General features: G+C 37.3%; 1 protein-coding gene across 1 annotated transcript in view; it reads left to right on the top strand.

Annotated features, from left to right (window-relative positions):
* The first annotated feature begins 664 nt into the window (after positions 1 to 664).
* pear1 (platelet endothelial aggregation receptor 1) overlaps positions 665 to 18,252 on the top strand; it is a 56,280-nt gene continuing 38,692 nt past the window's right edge. Inside the window, exon 1 of the mRNA XM_067448492.1 lies at positions 665 to 863. Within this exon, the coding sequence (XP_067304593.1) occupies positions 838 to 863 (26 nt within the window). The 5' untranslated portion in view covers positions 665 to 837. The remainder of the gene's footprint in view (positions 864 to 18,252) is intronic.

The raw sequence follows: 18,252 nt of genomic DNA, 5'->3' as shown, positions 1-18,252 counted from the left end.
CAAAACAAACAAAAACACAACAATGTCTCCAATTGAACATTTTCTAGTGACTGCATCACATCTAAATTTTTCAGTCCGAATCCTCAGGCCAAATTGAAAATCTGTGAATTGATGCAATTGAATTTACAGAAATTCAATTCAATTGGAATTGGAATTTTTTCAATTGGAGACCGGAATTTTTTATTTTGTTTTGTTTTTGTTTGTTTTTTACAATGTATTGTAGGCTATTGAAAGAAAAAATAGAAAAATATTCATTGCTTAGATTACTCCCATCATTTTATCACATAATTAGTGTCTCTGGGATTCCAAGCATACAAACAATGAGTAGGCTACATCTCAACAAAACACATAGGGTTAACACTTATAAAAATAATGTAGCCTATAATGACCAGGAGTAGCTAGAGCATGGAAATGTCATGGAACATGAAATATGTATGTAAATATACATCCATTTAAGACATACGTTCTTAAGATTGCATATTGTTTTATAATGGCTTTTTGAGGGAAGTTCTATACCAATCTGTTAAAAAGACGATAAACTATACTTAGCTAGAATCGAAAACTAAAGAGTGAGTGGGAGGGAGGGACATACAGTAGGCGCAAGCGCGTGCCCACTCCTCGAGCACTAGCGACTCAATTGTCTTACAGTTCTGTCACTGTTACGCGTAGAATAGGGATACAGCTAATGGTTACCCGAACATCGGTTAGGGATCAATGTAGAAACAAGACCTAGCTTCAAAATTTATTTGCAGGTTTATAAACTATACAAAAGGACGTACGTCTGTGAGAGAGTCTTCATTGTCCACAGAACGCAGCACCCCAGACCTTCGATTAATAATGTCCAATGCCACTTCTCCAGTAAGGTAAGAAAGTTTTCGCTACTTAAGTTACAATCAATACATCGGCAATGCAATTTAAGACCTTTCATCACCCTTTCATCGTGTCTTTGTCCTGAATAAGTTTTCATCTTCTGCCTTGACCTACTTCTTGAAGTCTGTTTTTGATGTGATTATGTAGTTGCTTTTTCTTAAGGGTCACTTTTACACATTTCAAACAAACAATCTAACTCATACAAACCAAAGTTGTATAATCAATAGTGTTTGCTGTGAATGCACACTTTCAAAGTTTCAAGCAATTGCATGGTAAACTTATTGGTAGATTTCGTTAGCTCACACATTGTTTTTATTTATGAAAAATATTATAAGTGGTTTTCTTATAGGTAATTAGGTGCACTTAAGCTGTTGAAATAAAAATGTCCATTGACTGTTCTTTCAGAACAAATCAGAGGCAGATGTGATCTGGAGCAGGTGTAGAAAGACTGAATGTGCTTTATCCATCATGTGTTTTTCCTCCAAAAATGATATATTTTTGAAATCCAAAATTTACATGATAAACATTGCATGCATTTCGATATTAGAGAGTGAATTGAGCTTGATGCTTGACATAATACAAATATCTGAATCATGGCTGTGTAATGTGAAGGGCAATAATAGAATGACACACTGCCCTAAACACATTTGATCTTTTCTGGTATGACTGAAATGGTGACTCATATCAGACTCATAATGTTTTTGGGTTTTTTTCTCTCGTGGTTTATCTAACAGATTGCATCCGTTTTGAGTGTTGCTTCCCCACCGACATTGTGAGGTGTTAATAGCTTGGAAATACAAGCAAGACACAGAATTCCAAAACCATAATTGGCCGAAAGCCAGATGTTGACCTTGACCTATGTTCTAGATGATTCCAGACAATTAAAATGAGTCCACTACTTGTTTCACCATCTTTTTGTTTCAGACCACAATATCCACTAAAACAGGTCGGACTTATGAATAGGAGCGCGAGAAGAATCACTAGTACCTGCCAATGGTTCCACATCTGGAGCCCAGAGACTGTAATTGATTTCCACAGGAGAAACTTTTCACCTTGACAGCAGCATACTGAGGTCCTCATAAAAAAAAAAAAACATCTGCTGTTGATATGATTTCTCTGTTGGGTCGCGAGCACTGGGTTGGCACCGACTCTTTAACTAAATTCTACGGATAACGCCTCTTGATTCAGTAGTTCACAGTTGTGTTATTAGATTAATTATGTCATGAATTAGTAGCTAATTATCTACAAATGTTTTCTGGAAACATTAAAAGTAAACATTCAAAAAAGAGGGAATTTAATATTTGAGTCGAATCTCTAAAATGTATTTAAAGTGGCTTTATATGAGTGCAGGGCAAAATAAAAAAGCACAGGGAAAAGAACATACGGAGGTCAATGGTGATGAGATGGGGGTGCTGTGTTAACGGATGAAGACGGTGGATAATATTTCCACCACATGCTTACATAAGCTTCTCTAACTCATGCTTTTTGCAGGCAGAGGCCAGAGGAGGGCTTTGGATCTGCAGGGTTCTGCTAAAAGCTGTTCCTGTCACTTATACAATACACTTTTCAAAATAGAGGTTCTTTATTTGGCATTGATGGTTCCATGAAGAACCTTTAATAGATTTTTTTTAAATGTTCTTCACACTAAGAATATAAATTTACTGAAAGGTTCTTTGTGGAACCAAATGGTTTTTCAATGGCATCACTGAGAAAACCTTCTTTTGAAACCTTTTATTATTTTTATTTTTAAGAGGACAGAAAAATAGGGTATCAAAATTTAGGGGTACAACAGCTTGTCGCTGGGGCAGTAACCTTAAAAGGACAACTTTGTACCATTTTTACCACAAAAAGGTTCATAGTAGTACCTTAAGGTACGCATTTGTACTAATATGCACCTTTTAGGAAAAGGTACAAAGATGTCCTTTTAAAGGGATAGTTCACTCTGAAATTAAATTTTGTTATATTTTAGCTTACCCTATGGGCATCCGAGATGTAGGAATATTTGTTTGTAGGTCAAACCGTTCTTGTCTGTGCCTCACATAATGCAGGTCTATGGTCACCACCTCAAAGAGCATACACAGAGAAGTCCAAATTAAACAATCCCCCATCGTAATAACACACTGATGGCCTAAGACTCGAAACAAGCGGTTTGTGTGAGAAAATGAACAGTATTTATCATTTTTACCTCTTGTACACCACAGGAAACACGCATGCGTACCCTCGGATCAATCGGACGTAGTGGTGTACAAGAGGTAAAAATTATAAATACTGTTCGTTTTCTCACACAAACCGCTCGTTTCGTGTCTTAGGCCATCAGTGTGTACTTCCGATGGGGGATTGTTTAATTTGGACTTCTCTGTGTCTGCTCTTTGAGGTGGTGACCATAGACCTGCATTATGTGAGGCACAGACAAGAACAGTTTGACCTAAAATGATCAAAATTGAAACTACTGGGGAAACAAATACTCCTACATCTCGAATGCCCATGAGGTAAGCTAAACCATATCAAAATTTAATTTCAAAGTGAACTATCCCTTTAAGGGTACTGCCCCAGCACCAAGCTGTTGTACCCCTAAAGGTACAATTTTGACACCCTATTCTTCTGTGTGAGTGCTAAAAAATGTCATGTTGTTATTTTTCTAACGGATCAAGCATTTTTTAACTCATGATTTTGCTTTTTTGTTAAGTTTTGTTTGCACATCTCTGTTTAGTTTCACTGCAGAACCACCACAGTGTTGTAGAGCCAGTGAGAAGATTTCTGATCTTTGCTCAGATCTTAAAGTCGGTCGGTCTTGGAGAGGCTTGAAGCATAGCCGCAGTGCTGGTAGTCATTAGGAGAGGGGAAAGTGATGTTGTTTTGCAGGGACTATTTGCACGGAAGAAACAAACAACCCATCTAGGGTGAAATATATAAACAGCTGTGTTTGGAAATCTTATGCAAGTGTTTAAGTGGAGAACTCTTGAAAATGATAATGAAAACCAGCAGTAAACCTCGTCTTGTGATTGTTGTTATTCAGAATCTTAAAGGGATCCCATGGTGTTGAGACTTGTATGGCTTAATATAACATAAATGATGTCTCTTACTGAATTATGTGGTAGAAAACCCATGAAAGATCTACGTTATTTAAAAAATCGATTTTATATTTGGACCATGGGCGGCGCCATTTTGTTTGCGTTCTAGGTTGATGACGTAGAGTGGTTGAACTCCTCAATCAGCTGGCGTTACCCGTTGCTATTTTTACCACAACGCAACTCGAAAATTGTTTCAGAGTTAAACAAAACAAATGAATTGCTTTGTAATTGTACTTAAAACACACTCAATCATACATGTGCACACAAACTCACCTACACAAGTCAGATCGGCGGGCGCGCACACACACACCTAGGTCAGCGACAGACTGCTCTGTCTCAATCGCATGCATCATCACCAAAACATCCTGCCTCTCTTCCTCACGTTACTTTATCCCATCGTCCTACCTAGATATTTCCCTCTGCTGGTCACATTAGGCATTACAGTCAATCTACTATCAACAGTCTAGGATATTAACACAGGGAATAGATTGAGGGTTATGTATGCGCGCACGCAGTGCGTGCGTGTGTGTGTGTGTGTGTTCGCGCCGATCTGTTGGGGTGTGTGTGTGTTCGCGCCGATCTGTTGGGGTGTGTGTGTGTGTGTTCGCGCCGATCTGTTGGGGTGTGTGTGAGCAGAGCCGGCCCAGCCACTAAGCGACCCTTGCAATTGCAAAGGGCCCCGTGGCCTGCAGAGGGCCCCCTAGAGAGCTTACGCACCTCGCCTCATCTGTTTGGGGAGGTGTTTATTATACTCGAAGCGCAGACTGGGTGCAGGCGTGATGAGACGTCATGCTCGGCCAGATTCGCCTCGAGCTTCTTCGGTTGCGGAGCCGCACGCAAAGTTACAAAATTTGACGTGCACACCGGACACCGGCAAGCGAAATTGGGTCTCGTGCACTCCTCGTTGACGCAATTTTTGCCGTGCTCGTGCGGACGCGTCAAGTATAAACAAGGCTTAAAGCTACACTGAAGTTGGCCGTTTGATAAATGCAAGTTAATTCTTCAGTTCAATATTTGTGTCTAAAAAAGGCACATAAGTTCCTGTAGAGATAGCAATACACAATCTCCTTTTTTTTTTGCCAAATAAATGAAAGCATGTCATCAATGTCTTTCTCTTGCTGTATCAAAATCTCACCTAGCTTTCCTCAGAGATAGTCAAGTTCAGTTTGTGCATGATTACATGATATAACAAATTGTGTTAATACTGTATCCTGAATTGTGGATAAGTAAGCTATATATCATATTATGCTGAAGTAAATTTCTGGAGTGTTAACAAGTAAAAGCAAAAACAACAACAACAACAACCGTACAGAACTTAAAAACCGTGACCCTAAAGCCGTGATACGAACCGAACCGTGGCTTTTGTGAACCGTGCCACCCCTAATGTGTACCTAAAGCAGTTTTCATCCATTTTATTTATTGCTTTTGGTATTTATTCAAGTGTATTTTTTGTTAACAGACTTAGAGTCCATTGCTTTTCTTGTTTTTTGGTTGTTTTGTTAATTTATTGTGGATATTTAAAATGTTTTCCGTATTCAGAGTCTTTAAAAAATCTTTAAAAAAGGTGTACCTGCATTATTATGCCATTATCATTATTTTAGATGAAAATGGGTTTAGAACGAAAAATCTTATCATTTATCGCAATAATTTCTTGACCAATTTATTGTCCAGCAAAATTTGTTATCGTGTGCTGTTTTTGCCTTTTAAACTCTGGTGTCAATTAAAAATGTTTCTTTGATGGTCAGTGAAAATCACTTTATCAGTCTTTTTATTCAGCAAGTTCATCCGTGTGTGTTCATTGCACTGCCATTCAGCTCAGTGGTATCATAATTTTCCTGTTAGACATCAAACATGGAACTCAACTCAAGAACTCAAGGTCTTTTATTGACGTTCTGTACATGCTACCACATAAGAACGAAATACGTACTCAGGACCAGCAGCGTAAAAAAAGATAATTATCATACAGTAGGCTACATAGAATAATTAAAACATAATTTAATAGACTACGAAATTTTAAAGTAACATAGTAGATATATGTACAGTATAGTTATAAGGTAGTCATTGCTTTTCTTTAGGCCTTACTTAAAACGGTCAAGGGCCTCCAACCAAATTTTGCTTAGGGCCCCCAAAGGTCTAGGGCCGGCTCTGTGTGTGAGTCTGTGTGAGAGAGAGAGTTTGTGTGCACATGTATGTTTGAGTCCGTGAAGTCGGACAGCTGTTTGTAAATCGGCTGTACACTCGTTATTGCGGTGGAACGTGAGACTGAATGACTGCACTCGAACATGTCCAAATGGTGTCGGACAACACTACAAATGTCCGTCCCTTCAAATAATGCCCTATTTAAGGGTATAGGGTCGATTTCAGATTCAGCCCCTGTCGTGGAGACTGAGCAGCCCAACATCTCGATTGAAACAGAGCCTGTCGTGTGCGCGCCCGCCGATCTGTTTGTGACTTGTGTAGGTGAGTTTGTGTGCACATGTATGTTTGAGTGTGTTTTAAGTATAATTACAAAGGAATTCATTTGTTTTGTTTAACTCTGAAACAATTTTCGAGTTGCGTTGTGGTAAAAATAGCTACGGGTAATGCCAGCTGATTGAGGAGTTCAACCAATCTACGTCATCAACCTAGAACGCAAACAAAATGGCGCCGCCCATGGTCCAAATATAAAATCGATTTTTAAAATAACGTAGATCTTTCATGGGTTTTCTACTACATAATTCAGTAAGAGACATCATTTATGTTACATTAAGCCATACAAGTCTCAACACCAGGGGATCCCTTTAAATCATCATATCTGAGGAGTCGTTCCAAAGTAATTGTTTCTCATTATATCAGTCGGCGCGAAGTCATTGTTACCTAAAAATCCGCTCCTTCATATTTGGGACTGACATTTGAACCGATGGATTCAACTGCTGTCCTCCTGCCATCTCAGAGTTGTATTTTAAATCAGGTAGACGACAGGGGGAAAATAACAACCCTCCTCATCTTTTCCTTTTGCTTTAGCATTATGGAAAAGGCATTGGCAATGTGCTGAAGTTTGTCCCATGAGATCCAATCGGAAAATTCATCATGGTAAAATATGAGGTCAGGACACGCTGTCTTTTTTATGTTTGTAAGAGACAAAAAGAGATATATTTGACTATATGCTTGTGTATTATGAGTGTGTGTGTTTGTGTGTGTGTGTGTGTGTGTGTGTGTGTGTGTGTGTGTGTGTGTGTGTGTGTGTGTGTGTGTGTGTGTGTGTGTGTGGTGTCTACCAAAGGGAAATGGTCACTGCATGACAGACCTGTATTTTCTCTCAAGATGTTTCCTTTTGTTTGTTTCTGGTACACTCCCTGGTGCTCTTCTGAATGAGAGAAGGAGACAGTAGTGACCCGAGGACTCTGATATTGTTATTTATCTTACAAACAATGAATTGTAAACACAATGTACATTAAATCGAGGCTCCACAAGCACAAGCGCATCCGATGCAACTGGAAGAAAGATTTTGATGGAAAAAGCTTTCATTTTGACGAATGCAATGATGTTTTGACGCAGATTTTGTTGGCAGCACAGGAAATTACCCCTCTTTTCCTCTTTTCTTCTCTTGTGCCCAGGACATCCTGAGTAAAGCATCTGGCAAATACTTGCCCTCTCTCTCTGTCTCTCCTTCTCATCCTGTTATTTCTGCCTTGTTGTCAAATATATACGCATATCATTAAGTTCACAGTCTTTAGATGCGTTTAAAAGCACTGTATGATGTTACTAAAGATTTAATATTGCTCTTTTGAACTTTCTATTAATCAAAGTGTCTTGAGCACCAAATCACAATGATTTCAGAAGGATCATGTGACACTGAAGGCGAGTAATGATGCTGAAAATTCAACTTTGCCATCAGATATATGCCATCAAAATATAAAAATATATAGATATTAAAGTTATTTGAATATTTAAGTTTTTACTGTATAACTGACTTTATTTAATACATTACTTAGCACGCCTTTAAAGTTTATATCCAATTGAGAGTTTTGAAAATGCATTTGGCCAATATGTCAAGGGACTCTTTAACATTTGAGAAACCTCTGGATTGGGGTTAAAATATTATCTTCATTGTGATGGGAGTGAGAGGAGGAGGAGAATCTAGAAGCATTTCCAAGGAGTCACTTTAGGGGCAGACAGAGAGTGATGCGTTTCTTTTCCTCTGGTGAAAACCTTTTTACTCTCAAATGCTCAGATTCAGAAACATCTGGGGGGGGGGGGGGGGGGGGGGGGGGGCTGTAAAAAGGCGATAAAAAGACGGTTTTAATAAGGAGCAGGCTTCCTCCTCGCTCTCCAGAAGGGTTCTTCAGCAATGGCCAGTTGAGTAAATCAGAAAGCTTTGGGAGGAATGTACTGGCAGCGAGTGGACTTCCTCTAGGGAGATGAGTGATGGCAAATGGGTGATGCAGTGATATTGTGTGGTACCAAATCCCTGAATTCCCACAAACACTATCCCCACATTCTGTCAGAAGCCAAGAGAGAAACAGCAGATCTTTAAGCTGGCAAACAGAAAAATATTTTTGCATTGCTTTGCAGAGATATTTTGCTGGGAAAATACGAGCGCTTTGGTTTCATCATGCACCTGGATTCTGTCCTAATGCCTTTTCTGAGTGCTGCACATCTCTTTGCACTGAAGGGAGGCTTGGCGTTGTATGTCACACTCCGTTGAATGGACCCAGGACTGGTCCAAATCTCTGAAAATTCAATAAATAAAATTGGGAAAAAATATTATTAAGTATAAATGTAAAAATAAGGACATGAATTCATTCATCACAGCATCATGATAGCTTTATCATCCGAACGACCTGCTGCAGTTTGTCCATCTGTCTGCTCAGGCATAGCGGCCACCTCATTCTGATCCAAATGTTTGCTATTCTGTCTCATAAATAAATGGGCCTCTTAAGGTAAATTCCTGTGTGGGACAGCTTTACTATACCCAGGACATGCAGTTCTGCCCAGACCCATACAATAAAACAGCACAGAGAAGGGAAAAAAAGCACACATATGAAAAGTTCCTTAACCGCGCAGAATGAGCTTGAGACCATATTAGTGTTTGCAAATAAATTTGCCAGCCAACAGCGTGTTGATTCAGACCAGATGCAGGGGAGGTTGGAGTCTGTTATCTCACTTCACTCTTGTGGCAGTTCATTAACCAAACCAAACCAAAGCAAAAAGAAATGGTGAGAGGACTTTAGTGGTACTGCTGTTATCTGATGCCTCCTCTCTCAAGGAGATGACTAAGACTCTGAGCAGCTGTCAAAGGAGCAGCGAATAGCTAATTGAAATTAAATAACCCCAAAATTAAAACAATCCCATAATTTGAGCCCTTAAGACATCCAAGGTGTTTATGACTTAAAAAATGCCCTGGCTCTTCCAATGTCGTGCATTGGGTCACAGCCTTACAGGTCTTTTTTTTTTTAGCACAAATCGACTTTGGTCTGGTCATTTGCCGGAAGCTAGTTATTTTATATTGTTATATAAATATTTAAATATTGACATTTTTCTTACACACATTGCTTCGTTTTTCCTTTATTAAGCCCCCGGAGCCGTGTGTGGATTACTTTTAGACTGTATTGTTGTGTTTTTTTTAACCCTCAAAATCTAATTTACCATTCACTGCCATTATAAAGCCTGGAAGATTTTTATTCAATATAACTCCGATTGTGTTTGTCTGAAAGAATAATGTCATATACATCAATGGCTTGAGGGTAAATAATGGGATAAACTTAATTTTTGGGTGAATTATCCCTTTAAATAACTTTTTTTTCTGAATAGTGAAGCTAAAGACGATTACTCTGTGTGGACATTTTTTAGATTATTGAATCAAAAATTATATTAATTATATTAAATGATTAGATTCACTGTAAAGAATTATGTGATCAGTAAGTCATGGCAACCTATGTTTTTGCATGAACTCATTGAAATAATTTAAGCAATTGCAGCTTTTTTTATGAGTTACACAAGATTCAGTTCAGGATTTTAATATAATTTAAGTTGAAATTATTTGTATGGCTTATTTTATTATAGGCAGCATTCAAACTGGTAACAGTTTAGAATACTTTTTATGAAAAACAACACAGGAACAAATGAGTAACATTATAACACTAGTATTTATTAACTAACAAGAAACGGCAATTAACAAATTAGTATAGTGCTTAGTCGAATGTGATGTTTTAGTTCATTATTAGCTCATCAATAAACACTTTTTTTTCAATATTTCCAAGGACTACTGAGAACTATGAAAGGTTCATATTTAACATGAATATTGCATAATATATTAATTATAAAGTGGAGGTCATTGTAACCCACTCATAATGACAGAAGGAATTTCTAATTATTTTAATCAGTATTTTAAAGTGATATCATGATAACTCTCTAAAGACTAAAATAATTGTAGACTTTTGAAAAGAAAATTGTAAGGTAAATTGTAAACCTTAAACCTTAAAATTGTAAATTGTAAACCTAGCTATTAATAAGCAGTAATTATGAGTTTATTGAAGCAAAGGTCATAGTTAAATTAGTTATATTGAGTAGTATTCAATTCTTTAGAAATAAAATCTTGAGTCATTACTAGTCAAAACTTCATAAAAACCTTAAAAGCTTAAAATGACTTCAGTCATTGGAGAGTTATTTTCTCTTTAGAAGAAAAGAAAAAGTTCTAAAGTGTTACAACTGAACTTAACTTTTTAATTTAATTTTTTGTACAGTGTTGTTAAATGGGCCATACTGTTTTTTTATTGTTTGTATATGGGAAACAAATAATATAAATATTTATTTCTTCAATTCAGATTTCCAAAATCCAGTTAAAAAAAAGAAAAAAAAAAGTTTAAAATGTTATATCAAAATTCACTGCATGCCAAATTTCAAAATGAAAAACCTAGAAATATCAGGTAATTTTTTTATTTAAATAAAATAATATTGATGACTAAAATAATGTTGTCTCTAAATATTAAAAAAATAATACAATTGAATCTCTATAAAATGAGTAGCTAATTTTTGGGAACCCTATCTGAAGCACTACTGTATTCATGTTTTCTATTGTAAATGACACGTTTTGATATTTGATGTAACTTTAAAACTCTAGATTTGAGCTCATATTTCTTTTCGGTCTTATTATTTCACTGCACAAATCCACAGTTGTTACGTTGATGGTGCTGACAGAAGTTTGTTCAGGAAAATATCCCTCACTGAGAGGTTGCTCAGCTGACTCTACAGCTGTGATTCTGGGTCTCCAGCCTGGAGTGACGTTCCTTTGGGTCCTATTGGGACCGCGGCACTCTTTTTCTCCTCCTTTTACTCTCTCTCTCGCATGTGTTCTGACAGTACGCCCAGACTCCTGAGGGCCTCATACACATACACAAGCCATTTCTGCACTCATGGAAATCTGCAAACAATTTAGCCAGCAGAAGAGGGGGCGTCACACTAGAGACCCCCCATTTTTAGAGAGCTGTGCATGAGACATACATGCACATGGAAATCGGGTATGCTCATGTGTGCTTGTGACGATTGGCTTGACTGTTTCTTTACACACATACACATTTGTTCAGCATTTCCTCTCTATGGATGACATACTGCAAGCTTTGTTGTACTGACAGGAGAAACGCAGCTCATCTCTGTCCTGCAGTACTGGCCAATCTATCATGAATATGTGATTGACATGTCAGCACAGCTAGAGCTAAAATTAAACTCAGTCTTCTCCCTATCAGTAATTCGGCCTAACAATCACTGTGACAGCAATTTCAGAGAGCAATTAACTAAACTGGGTCACAGTCCCAAGTGCAATAAGCAAAAGATTATGAAAGCCTAGATTTTTAGACTATCCAGTTTTCCTTTTATCCCTGTAATGGAAGAATATTGTCCATGCTTGTTTATGCAGTGTGTATTGGAAAAACAAGGATGATAAATCATGTTGAAGCAATGGTCATGATGTCATGTTTGGCTGGGTCGCTAAAATTAAGAGGGTAACTTCATCTGTTTCTTTGGAAAGAAACAAAAACAGAAAAACATCCTTGTAATTTCTCTTAAAGCCTCTAGCAGTTTACAGAACTTTAAATCTCAGACCATCCTCTGTAATCTCATAATATATGACTTTCTCATGCCCTGAATGTGTTGAGATTTGCTCCCATTATAATACTAAAACATTGGAGCTCATGGTGTTTTGATGAAGACTGGTGAGTTGTAGTCATAATTATTTGGATGAAATAATGACTTGGTTTGAAGTAATACAACTGTCCTTTAGATGACGATGACACTGATGATGATTAGAACACTGTAAAAATTGTGAATAAAAACAGAATGCAATGATGTGGAAGTTTCAAATTTCAATATTTTATTCAGAATACAACATAGATGACATATCAAATGTTGAAACAGAGAAAATGTATCATTTTAAGGGAGAAATAAGTTGATTTAAAATTTCATGGCAATCAATTTGAACACATCTCAAAAAAGTTTGGAAAAGGCCATGTTTACCACTGTGTGGCATCCCCTCTTCTTTTAATAACAGTCTGCAAACGTCTGGGGACTGAGGAGACCAGTTGCTCAAGTTTAGGAATAGGAATGTTGTCCCATTCTTGTCTAATACAGGTTTCTTGCTCAACTGTCTTAGGTCTTCTTTGTCGCATCTTCCTCTTTATGATGCACCAAATGTTTTCAATGGGTGAAAGATCTGGACTGCAGGCTGGCCATTTTAGTACCCGGATCCTTCTACACAGTCATGATGTTGTAATTGATACAGTATGTGGTCTGGCATTGTCATGTTGTAAAAAGCAAGGTCTTCCCTGAAAGAGACGACGTCTGGATGGGAGCATATGTTTTTCTAGAACATGGATATACCTTTCTGCATTGATGGTGCCTTTCCAGATGTGTAAGCTGCCCATGCCACACACACTCATGTAACCCCATACCATCAGAGATGTAGGCTTCTGAACTGAGCGCTGATAACAACCAGGGTTGTCCTTGTCCTCTTTAGTCCGGATGACATGGTGTCATGTCGGATGACATGGTGTCATGTTTTTTCCAAAAAAGAACTTCAAATTTTGATTCGTTTTCCACTTTGCCAAAGTCCATTTTAAATGAGCTTTGGCCCAGAGAAAATGCCTGCACTTCTAGATTATGTTTAGATAGGGCTTCTTTTTTGACGTGTAGAGTTTTAGCCGGCAACGGCGAATGGCACGTGTATTGTGTTCACCGACAATGTTTTCTGGAAGTATTCCTTAGCCCATGTTGTGGTTTCCATTACAGTAGCATTCCTGCAGTGTCGTCTAAGGGCCCGAAGATCACGGGCATCCAGTATGGTTTTTCTTGACCATTCTCTGAATCTTTGGATGATATTATGCACTGTAGATAATGATAACAACAAAAGCTTTGCATTTTTTCTCTAGAAACTCCTTTCTGACAATTATCCACTATTTTTCCCTGCAGCATTGGGGGAAATGGTGATCCTCTGCCCATCTTGACTTCTGAGAGACACTGCCACTCTGAGAGGTTCTTTTTATACCCAATCATGTTGCCAATGACCTAATAAGTTGCACATTGGTCCTCCAGCTGTTCCTTATCTGTGCATGTAACTTTTCTGGCCTCTTATTGCTACCTGTCCCAATTTTTTGTTTGAATGTGTAGCTCTCATGAAATCCAAAATGAGCCAATATTTAGCATGACATTTCACAATGTCTTACTTTCAACATTTGATGTTATCTATATTCTATTGTGAATAAAATATAAGTTTATGTGATATGTAAATTATTGCATTCCTTTTTTATGCACAATTTGTATAGTGTCCCAATATTTTTGGAATCTGGTTTTTATAAGACTCCTGATATCAGAGTAACACTTACAGAAGAAAAAAATAATGCATATTTTTTTACCTTTGGAGTTTGGAAGGGTTCAGTTTGAGCAGATGTTTTTATACCATCATCATCAGTTCTCGTCAGAGCTCATTTCCCAATACATTCAGCATCTGGCTCATATTCGCAATCTCACGCATATTCTCAAAACTTATTTTCAACATCTTCAAAATCAATATTTTGATTGCTGACAGCTTTTAGACCAGATCCATCATCAAGTGACAGTGATACTAATATTTGAATGTGTTCAGTATTTGCTCTGCTGTAACTGTAAGCCATTTCAAGTTTTGCAGATTGTAATTATTATTGTTTTGTTTTCTGTCTGCGGTAACAATGAGTGAAACGACACTTCATCATTGCGTATCAGATATTGGAACATTGTGGAAAGGTGAATTGCACGTCATTATAGATTCATTTATTTTTATGCAGAAAAAAAATAAGTAAGTAATAATAATCTTACACACACTATACAATTTTTACAAAAAACTACTGGAAATACAGGCATTCAATTATATTTGTATTCTTTTTTTGTTTTGTTATAGTGTTTATTATGGATTGATTGAGGAATAAGAAGGTTGATGTCTAACTTAATAAATGAATGAGGAGGAGGGTAGTGAATGACGTCCCGGGTTGCTAAAGACCTGAGGTATGCATTTAAGGGTTAACCCAAACTTCCTTCTTCTTTTGTTCAATGGCGATTTACTTAACCTACTTAATGCACATCGCCATCTATTTGGTGGTTGTGCAATCATTTTTTTCAATGTCTTTGTTTAATAAGTAATCTTTTTTCACTGATAATATGGATTATATTGTTAGTTTGATGCTAATTAATTAAATGAAGATCCATGTGTGAGATGACAATAAAATAATATATTTGAATTGAATTAAAATTTAAACATTACCTTGTTGTAATAGTGCTTTAGAATTAATATATAATGTTGTATATTATAAAAATATATCTATATAACACATTTAGTAATATTAATATAACTATATTAATTATATAACATCTATAAATAAATCATCTGAATACCTCTGAAACAGGTTATGTTCAGAGAGTGAGTTGCTATAGCTACTTACGTACCCTGAAAGTTACCTCCGTTTTTGGAACCGGAAGTTAAGGGTTATCCGATACTTACTCTTAAATATACCCTGGCATGTCACATTACCTGCTTTCTGGAATTCTGAAAACGCTTTTTAAGGTTCAAATTGCACTGTGCAAACTTACTCTTTGGTTTTAGATCTGAAAATATTCTCTCAAGACCATCTTTTCAGACTAATGTCAAGTAATTATGAGCTCATAGTGAAGTGTCTCTGAAACAATGATTCTGCAGAACAGGTTAAAAGACTCGCAGTGGGCAGATATAGTTAGCGAAGCTGTCTTGATATTTGTGGGTGGACATCTCTGACCACACTGGAGGCAGAGAGGAAGAGGAGGAGTAGAGGAAGAAGTGAGTAGGAGGTAAGCTAGGAAACATTTCCGGTGAGATAAGGATGTGAATAGTCATGCTGCAGTGTTAATAAACATTCCAATGAAATTATTGTCAAATTCCTGTTCGGAAAAAGCAGATGTCATAGTTTTGAGTCATGGAGGTAATGTTTCGCTTTACACCTTCCTGTTTTTTTTTTTTTTACAAGAAATCTACAAGCAATAAAACAGTTCTAGTTAATTAAGTGATTATTTAATTACGACATTAAAATTAAATTTAAAACAAAATGTTTTTTTTCTGCTTTGGTTTTTGCTTCTACATGTTCTGGGCCATATAAATTATGGCCCATGTAATTATGGTGGTGCTCGGTCATGTCTTTTTAAAGAGTGCAAACCTCAGAAGTGCCCATCTCTTTAACTTCTCTGCTTCTGAGGGTTTGGTTTAGCATGGCAACACTCACCATGGTTTGGTAACGCGAGTGGGTGCTTTTAAGTAAATATAATTTGATTTGGTGTGGTTGGGCTGTGTGCACCTATTCGTGAAAAAAAACAAGCGCATGTATGCATATTTATATAAAACCCTGTATTTTTATATAAATGTGTTTTGTTTGTTCGGCCACCACGTGCCTTAGGCCCCAGTGAAGCCACAGTCATGTATTCTGTGGTTATATGGTCTACAATGTCTAGCAGGAACCAGCTGTCAAACTGTGAGGTCCCCCACAAGGACTCAGGAGCTCTCGGCTCCATGCCTTTAAATGGCAGAAAACTTAACACCACTTAAAACACTCAGGCTGAAATATCACAACAGACAAAGCCAAAAATAAAGCTTCATCTGCCCATTTTTGGTTGTACTGACCGGGCTTGCCTTTTATCACAAAACACACCCTGAAGTGAAACTTTTTTTCTGTTTATAGATGACTGTTGTCTTTTCTGACTCTTAAAAATATACATCAGCATGACCGCAACACAACTGTTGCGATGACAGCAGCCATATCGTAATGTCTGTGAGGTCATGCAGATATAGCGGACAAAAGCCAGCTGGGCACTGCCCGCAGGACTAGAATCAGTTACCACTCATCAACACAAACACACAAGCTCAAGGCTGCCTCGGAGATACATGAATCGGATGCAGGGGTGTGTTCTCTGATGGATATCTGGAATCAGACTCTTTGATGTGGGCCGAGCGGTCAGGTCAGTCTCTGCAGTCTGTGCGAGTGTGGAAGAGTGGTGTCTGACCCCAGAGAGATGGCGAGTGTTAAGAGAGAGCGATAAAGAAGGAAGGGCCCCCACATATCCTGTTTTTCTCTTTTCAGAGAAGCTACAGACCGGCCACAGAGCAGAGCATGACATAAGCTTCTGTTCCATAGCCAAACCCAACAAGGGCAGACACTGTCAGTCTTACTAAAACCTAGAGCTAGATCTGAAGCAGAGTATGAACAGAACGGATGTTCGTTTGCTCACCCTTATTTCATTTAAACCTGTTTGATTTTATTCTGTGAAGCACGAAAAGGAAATTTGTGACTTTCCATGCAATTATAGTGGGACTAGAGCTTTCTAAAAGAACATATAAACACCATAAAAGCATTGTACAATCATTTATATTAACAAATCATTTAGAACGATTGACCATCATTATTTCTTTTATTTAGAAGATCTAACACAAAAGATTCAAAACAGTAAATAACTTAAATATAAGTTAAATATAAGTCTGTTTCTCACACAAAGACCCCCAAATATGATAGCTCCCTTCAGTGTTGGGTAAAGTTACTTTTAAAATTAATGCATTACTCCCTAAAAAAGTATGTCCGTTACTAAGTTGCGATAGAAAGTACTAAGTTACATAGAAGGTAATGCGTTATGTTACTGGGCTTGCATGTTTGTTTTTGAATCACAAAAAAATCACAAAAGTTTTATTTTTGGCAAATGTAAAGACCCTTTCACTCAAAAAAGCTAAATGAATAAGCCTCAGGCTGACGGAAATGCAAATTCAAACCTTTCAGCTGTTCTGCCATTCTGGCGGGTTAAGTAATAGGAAGCAGGAAAGTTCAACACTCTTACGTCAGCAATAAAAAATAAATAATTTTTGCTTTTTAGTTTAGTTGAATTGGACCATCAAAGATCAGCAGCAAAGACTTTGGTTAATAAAATGAGATTAACTTCAATAACCTACAATAACCATACTATTCCTCTGCATTTACTACTGATTTCTTTCAACATGGGGACAAAGAGAGGTCTCAATGAGTAAATGGCAAACAAAGTAACTTGTTACTTATTTTAAAATTTGTAACACGTTACTTTAAAAGTTATTTGGAAAAAGTAATCTGATTACATATCTTGTGTTACTTGCAATGTGTTACTATACCCCCAACACTGGTCTCTTTGTAAAAGGCCAACTTTCTAACATTTCCTGAGTTATTTTTCACAAATAATCAGAACGTATGGATATTTGGCATGTCTGAGGGGAGGGCTCTAACCTCAGAATTTTGGCCCTAACCCAGAGTACTCTCCCTGTATATCTGGTTAGTATAGTAACCTGGAAAGTGTCAGGAAAGATGAGTCAGCTGAGCATGAGTCAGCTATCTACAGGCCCTTCTCAAAAAAGGTGCATATTGTGATAAAAGTTCATTATTTTCCATAATGTAATGATAAAAGTTAAACTTTCATATATTTTAGATTCATTTCACACAAACTGAATTATTTCAGGTCTTTGATTGTTTTAATACTGATGATTTTGGCATACAGCTCATGAAAACCCAAAATTCCCCCCAAAAATTGCATATTTCATTCGACCAATAAAAGAAAAGTGTTTTTAATACAAAAAAAGTCAACCTTCAAATAATTATGTTCAGTTATGCAATCAATACTTGGTCTGGAATCCTTTTGCAGAAATGACTGCTTCAATGCGGCGTGGCATGGAGGCGATCAGCCTGTGGCACTGCTGAGGTGTTATGGAGGCCCAGGATGCTTCGATAGCGGCCTTAAGCTCATCCAGAGTGTTGGGTCTTGCGTCTCTCAACTT

Source organism: Pseudorasbora parva, chromosome 7 (assembly GCF_024679245.1).
Source record: "Pseudorasbora parva isolate DD20220531a chromosome 7, ASM2467924v1, whole genome shotgun sequence".
Taxonomy (NCBI): domain Eukaryota; kingdom Metazoa; phylum Chordata; class Actinopteri; order Cypriniformes; family Gobionidae; genus Pseudorasbora; species Pseudorasbora parva.
Note: the sequence above shows the minus strand (reverse complement) of the source record. Positions and strands in the feature narration are given on the sequence as shown.